The sequence below is a fragment of the Helianthus annuus genome, chromosome 15 (assembly GCF_002127325.2).
Source record: "Helianthus annuus cultivar XRQ/B chromosome 15, HanXRQr2.0-SUNRISE, whole genome shotgun sequence".
NCBI lineage: Eukaryota > Viridiplantae > Streptophyta > Magnoliopsida > Asterales > Asteraceae > Helianthus > Helianthus annuus.
In genome coordinates this window covers 38,777,984-38,784,500 of record NC_035447.2, presented here as the reverse complement: position 1 = coordinate 38,784,500, position 6,517 = coordinate 38,777,984, and the positions used below count along the sequence as shown (strand labels likewise).

Genomic DNA, 6,517 nt, shown 5'->3' with positions numbered 1-6,517 from the left:
TCGACTCGGCTCGTTTGCACCCTTAGATGTGACGACACTCTATAAGAGGACCCGGGGTGGTCCGTGTTCGACCCCCCATCACTCGTTATCAAAAACCAAACACCGCCGCCGCATGGGAGTTTCACGCGTTAATTGGAACACGCGTTGAAGAAATGAAATTGTTGCTGTTTGAGTGTTTTTTTTTTTTTTTAAATTAGTGAGTGATGGAAATTTGTACAAGTGATGACCATTTCCAGCAAAAAAGGATGTGAGTGATGGAAATAATGGTTGATGACATGGCAGAACCTGATTGGATGTTGTGAATGATGGAATGATTAGTGAGTTATTCCACCCCGGGTCCTCTAAATACTTTGTTTGGCAACAACCGGAAATATACACTTATATGTGAGGGGGCTCCTACTGTTGACGTAGAACATGATTTTCGATCATGTCAAAGTACTTTTGACGTCTGTCATCATATAACAATCTGCGTGCAGTGCAGTGAATCACCTTCCATTCTCTCCTCCCCACCGTTTCCTTAAACTAAACTATGTTCACCATTCCGGTTTCTTTCTCACCACCTACGGCTATGCTAAACACCCCAAATTGGCGGGCGCCGCCGTCATTCCGAGTGTTTGCAATGTCGGCGGAGGCTTTCCCGCCGTTTCTGCCTAAAGAAGTGCAGAAGATTAGAGACCCGTTTGCCCGAAAACTAGCTTCCAGGATTCAGAGGCTGCCCGTTGAGGTAAATGTAGAACCCCCTTTCTTATTTTCATCGAATGTTCCCATTAATGTTGTCAACCTAACTTACTTGATACGTGTGCTTTGGTTTTTGACTTTTTGGGAAAATGGTCAAATGCACTTTTGATTTCATGGACTAAATTAGTAATGTGCCTTTTGGAATTTGGATATGAACTTTTGTTGCTTGATGGGGCTTTTTTTTTTTTTTTGAATTCTTCGGTTTATGATGTTTTGTTATAAAAATATATATGGTTTGTAATTTTGATTTATGTATGTCTGGAAAATTGTTTTCCCTATGTTATAGATGGCACCAAGTCTTTTGGGCGTATTGGTTGTGGATGAGAGGAGAACTCTACGGTCTTTGGTTTTAAAATGCGTAGGGTGCACCGAGGCGATAGGGTCTATTGGTCTAAAACCGATGCACATAGCACAAAAGCGCACGACCTTTCGTACACGAGACCGCACCTCATGCCAATTTTCTTTTTCTGTACACCCCTCACTTTTTGGAGTTTGAAGCGCAAGCCTATGCGCCTTGGGTCACCTTGCGCCTAGGCGTGCCTCAAGACTGTCTACGGTTAAGCGAGCTTCTGTGGTAATAGTTCTGGATGGGTGACCTATTTGGGCAACTAAAACCACAATTAGTTGCCGGGACAATATTGGTTGGTATCATTGCCGGATGTTACAGCTGCAATAGCTTTGATCATTTGTTGTGCTATTTTGTATTTTGTTTTTGTCTATACCATAGTCACAGGAAACGCTAAAAGACCCGCGAACCGCGTACCAAATCGTGCGTACCGAATCGCGGTACAGAAACGTCCCAATCGCCTTTGGTACGCGTACCGGATCGCTAAATTTAACCGTTCCCGATTGTGTTCTACAATAGTGCTCCAATTGCTAAATTCACGTTTTTAATCAATTCGAAACGCGTTTCCGATTGTAGTGGCCGGCGTTCCGGTACGGCCAGATTCATATACCGGAATTAGCGTTCCCAAATGAATCTAACCCCCAACGTACCGATTTTTAGAAAGGCACGAACTGCGTACCGGTTTTCGTACCGCGTACCGGAGCATACCGCATTCCATGTGACTATGGTCTATACCACTCTTGACCCATACCGAAGTTTCAGTCTCCTATTTGGGGGTCTTTAGATTACGCTTAACATTCATGAGCATATTTTTTTACGACGAATGTTATTATTTTCCTACTCCTAAATTACACAAAATTAATCTTAATACACCCCATGCTAGGAGTTTAACCATGGTCTTCTTCCGAAGAGGCAAAAGCCTCTACCACCCAACTAAAGCTGGAATGACATTTGTGAACGTACTAATTGGCGTTATCAATCACTTTGGGATATGCCCTCTTCCACACTCTTCTTCACAAGCCCCTATTTCGAAGTGATCGTATACTTCTTTTTTACTTCTCACCCCTAAAGTTAAAAAAAAAGATTCTTGTTTCCTGAACACGCCACAAATAATTGCAGGTTGATACGAACACAAACCGTTTTAACTTTTAACCATATTTTTTTTATTATTTTTCTGGTATATTCTGTCAAAAGTACTGTCATCTGGTAGGGAGACTGTCTGTGACTCTGTGAAGTTGCTCATTTTTTTTGAATAAAACGTGGTTATTTTTGTCCCAAACTTTGGTAGGGATCAAAACTGCCAAACTGGGTGGGTCAGAGGGGGTTCACTCACTATATTTGTTTTTATGACGACGACAAAAAGGGTGGTGAGATAGGTAGACAGTGGCGGTGGATGGTGCTGGCCCATTCGACCCGTTCTGACTCAACAAGTTTCATAAGAATGACTCATTTTGACCCATCATATAATTTGGGTACATCTAAACGAACCCATCAAGCAAACAAATAAAGTACCCTAATCAACCTAATTCTAGAAGAACGGGTCATGATCCCACGTGTAATGATGATTAAGCGTCATAATCATCGGCAAAACTGGGAGAAACCGTTGGGATCGAAAGAAGAAGGTGGTGTTGGATGGAGGCTTTTAACACGGTTCTTCTCGCCAGGTGCATTTTGGGGTGTAGTTATCAAAGGGATTTACTTCTTGAGATTTAACTTCATGGAATAATTGAAGAAAAAACCGTTTAATTTGAAGACATAGTAAAAAGTAATTGTATGGTTGATTCATGTGTTCTACACTTTTATGTGTATATAGTGTTTCGTCCAATTCGATTTACTAAAGTGAGAAAATGCACATCGTCTCTTGTTCACAGCTTACCGTCTCAAACAATTGTATTATGAGTAGCTGCGTGAAGCCAACGATACAAAAAACCGCCAATCCACTTGTTCTACTACATGGGTTTGACAGGTACACACACATTGACCCTAAATATGTTCATTTTGACTTGTCAACAATGTAACAGTCTTACTAAAAGCATGCTGTCCAGCTGTCCAACTGTCCCATTAAATTTGCAACAAATCCCATTTCGAAATCTGATAACGATAGTAAAAAACCGTCCCTTTTTTAAACCAATATCGTTTGTCATTTTAAGCACTTTATTTAAACTGTTGTTGATTAACGCTTATTCTTCAGCTCTTGTCTAGAATGGAGATACACACTTCCGCTTCTTGAGCAGGCTGGCTTTGAGACGTGGGCGATTGATATTCTAGGATGGGGTTTCTCTAATTTGGGTTGTTTTTCGAATCTTTTTCCATCTTCGTACACTGGATATTCGGATTATAATATCAATTGTTGCTTAATCTTTTTTTTTCTTTTTTGTTTATTTCATCAGAAAAGCTTCCGCTATGTAACGTAGAATCTAAGCGCGATCACCTTTATCAGGTAAAATCGTGTAGTAACTATCAGCCGTTGTTTACTACTCATGATTCTTCCCCAATATTAATGTGTTTTTTTCGGTTGAGAAAATAATCATCGTTTTCATGTTGTGGGGTCCCATTTACATGGTATGCAAAGCAATAAGAACTGGATTATTGTCGAATGCCGAAATGAATGGAGATTAGGGTCTCTAACCGATGGTTCCATTCGAGTAAAAGGTTTTATTTTATATTAATTTTTTTGTTATTTAGTTCTGGAAGTCCTACATTGGGAGGCCTATGGTGCTAGTTGGGCCAAGTCTTGGAGCAGCAGTTGCAATTGACTTTGCTATCAACTATCCAGAAGCAGTAAGTACCGACTAATTCTTATGGTAACGGATAACGCATAAATTCTTGTTACTGCTCAAAATGGGTTGCGTTGACCCGAAACACTTTTTGTCCATTTTCCTTTATTTCGTTTATAAATAATTGATGTGTCAAGTACCGTTATAATGTTATAATTATATAAAGAGTAAATTACGTTTTTGGCCCCTGTGGTTATATCACTTTTACTATATTAGACCAAAATAAGAATTTTTAACATATCTGCCCCCCCCCCCTGGTCTCTATAACTAACCATTTTAGCTCCCATGGTCTCTATAACAAACCATTTTGGCCCCCATGATCTCTAGACTTAGGGGCCAAAATGGTTAGTTATAGAGACCATGGGGGCAGATATGTTAAAAATTCTTATTTTGGGCTAATATAGTAAAAGTGATATAAACACAGGGGCCAAAAACGTAATTTACTCTTATATAAATCTTATCATTTCAACAATAGTCTAATTTGTTAAATAAAAATATTTATGAGTTTTGCATTACAAATACACTTTGGAGTTTGGACGACATTCAGCCCGTTGGACCCTGTTAGAGATAGACCATGCGAATCAACCCATTCCTAAATCAACGGGCCCGAAATTGGTCTCTATAGAGTGACACTGTTCTTGACTCCATTTTTCATTGTCGGAGCTGTTGTGTTCAAGGTCTTATTTCGTTTTGTTTTGTTGTTTTTCCAGGTTGATAAGCTGATACTGATTGATGCAAGTGTTTATGCAGAAGGCACCGGAACCCTCTCTCGGTTACCAAAATTTGTAGCTTATGCTAGTGTGAGTATATATAATCGACCCTTTTGTTTCTCTTGATCGTCAAAATATTTCGGTACGATTTAGGGTCGAATTCTTATTAGTAATCCGAACTTCTCGTTACAAATATAAATGTGGGGGTGACAATTTTTGACACGCCAGGAAAATTATCGGGTTTTGGTTGTCATGTTTAACCCGTTTAACTAAAACCTTGTGTTAATGTTGATCTGTTTAACCAGTTCAAGTTCAAGTAAACAAGTTGAAAGTCAAATCATTCAAAAGTGACTTTTATAAGGTCAACCCGTCAACCCGTTTAAAACTTGATCGCAAGTTTACAACCTGCTTACAAGTTTTCATGCTTTATGTGATCACCTTATGATATTCACATTTTTTGTTTTACAACTTTTTTTTTATCAGGTATCTGTGTTAAAGAGCTTCCCGTTGCGCCTTTTTGCTACTTCTCTGCAATATAATTCCCTATCATTCAATACGTGCTTAGATTGGACACGTGTAAGTTCCTTATGTTCCTTTTGCATCTGAACATTGTCGATGTTTAGTACCTCAATCTCACGTGACAGACATGTTTTTTTATCCTGTTTGTAACTATTCTAGATAGGACGCTTACATTGTATATTAGATTGGTGGGAGGAAGCAACGGTTGACTTTATGAACAGCGGGGGATACAATGTCACTGCCCAGATACATCAGGTTCGTTTTATTGGTTCTACAGATGTTAGTTCCAAAAGAACCCAAATCAACCCGTTAACATAAACAGTGATACTAAGGAGCTGTTTGTTTAGTTCTTAATAGGGCTCTTAATGGTTTAGACCTCTTACTGGTTCAACACTTAATAGTTCAGACTGTTTGTTTCGCGAGTAGATGTCTGAATGGTTCAGACATTTGTCTCTGAATGGTTAAGCATTATACTGAGTCTGAATTGGTCAGACATTTGCCTCTGAATTGTTAAGCATTATACTGGCTCTAAATGATTCAGACCTCTTACTGGTTTAACACTTAACCATTTAGAAGTTGCCAAACAGCCCCTAACCCGTTTTATTATGATGGCGAACTAGATTCTGAAGAAAACACTCATAATATGGGGTGAAGACGATCAAATAATTGACAGCAAGCTAGGAGTGGTTAGTACCTTTATATCATACTAACTGTTAAAGATTGGCTAACATCTAAAATTAATCACGTGTAATATTATGATGCAGCGATTACATTGTGAACTTCCGAATGCTATAATTCGACAAATACCAGAATGTGGTCATTACCCGCACATTGAAAAACCAGATACTGTCACGAAATTGATCAAGGATTTCATCGAGACCAACGACACTCCCCTTCCGTTGTTTTCAAAGCCGGAAGAGAAGGTATCAACTTGAATAGGTAAAGCGTGCGTGAGCATCATCACGTGTAAGTTGAACCTTTAAATGAGTGTGTGTTAAAATGTCTTGTAGAGATCTTGGATTATGTAAATAATTAATGTATGGTCTAATTAGTCTTCCAATCTTATAAGTTGTAGCACCAAGGTTTATGTTATTCAGTAATGGATTCCATAGATTCATTTAAACACTTGAACTGTTGACCTGGTTGTCCGGACCGATGATCCAAGAAACTGTAATGGCCTATGGGTAGAGTTTGATTTGTTAGGGGTGCTAAACGGGTTGTGTTCATGGGTTGGCAGGCAACAACTCCAACCCGGTGCAAACACCAAATAGTTACTCGTTCATGAACACAACATAAGCCTGAAAATTGTGCACATGAACCCGAAAGTGAGACACGTATTCGCGGTTTGACACTAACCTGATCTATTTCACAGAAAAAAATTTCTACTGTTGGAGTACAAGTACCCCAAATTACGATAAAAAAAGTAT

General features: G+C 39.1%; 1 protein-coding gene across 1 annotated transcript; it reads left to right on the top strand.

Annotated features, from left to right (window-relative positions):
* Nucleotides 1-379: 379 nt before the first annotated feature.
* LOC110911434 (uncharacterized hydrolase YugF) lies at nucleotides 380-6,213 on the top strand. Its single transcript, XM_022156053.2, has 10 exons — nucleotides 380-724; nucleotides 2,956-3,050; nucleotides 3,276-3,373; nucleotides 3,475-3,524; nucleotides 3,770-3,865; nucleotides 4,572-4,661; nucleotides 5,055-5,147; nucleotides 5,250-5,345; nucleotides 5,711-5,776; nucleotides 5,855-6,213. The coding sequence occupies exons 1-10, from the start codon at nucleotides 530-532 to the stop codon at nucleotides 6,023-6,025; spliced, it is 1,050 nt and encodes a 349-aa protein (XP_022011745.1). The 5' UTR covers nucleotides 380-529; the 3' UTR covers nucleotides 6,026-6,213.
* Nucleotides 6,214-6,517: the final 304 nt, after the last annotated feature.

Coding starts and splice junctions, on each gene's coding strand:
- LOC110911434 (XM_022156053.2), top strand. CDS start 530: ATGTTCACCATTCCGGTTTCTTTCTCACCACCTACGGCTATGCTAAAC. Junction 3,051..3,275: donor CTACTACATGGGTTTGACAG/GTACACACACAT, acceptor CTTATTCTTCAG/CTCTTGTCTAGAATGGAGAT. Junction 3,525..3,769: donor AGCGCGATCACCTTTATCAG/GTAAAATCGTGT, acceptor TTTGTTATTTAG/TTCTGGAAGTCCTACATTGG.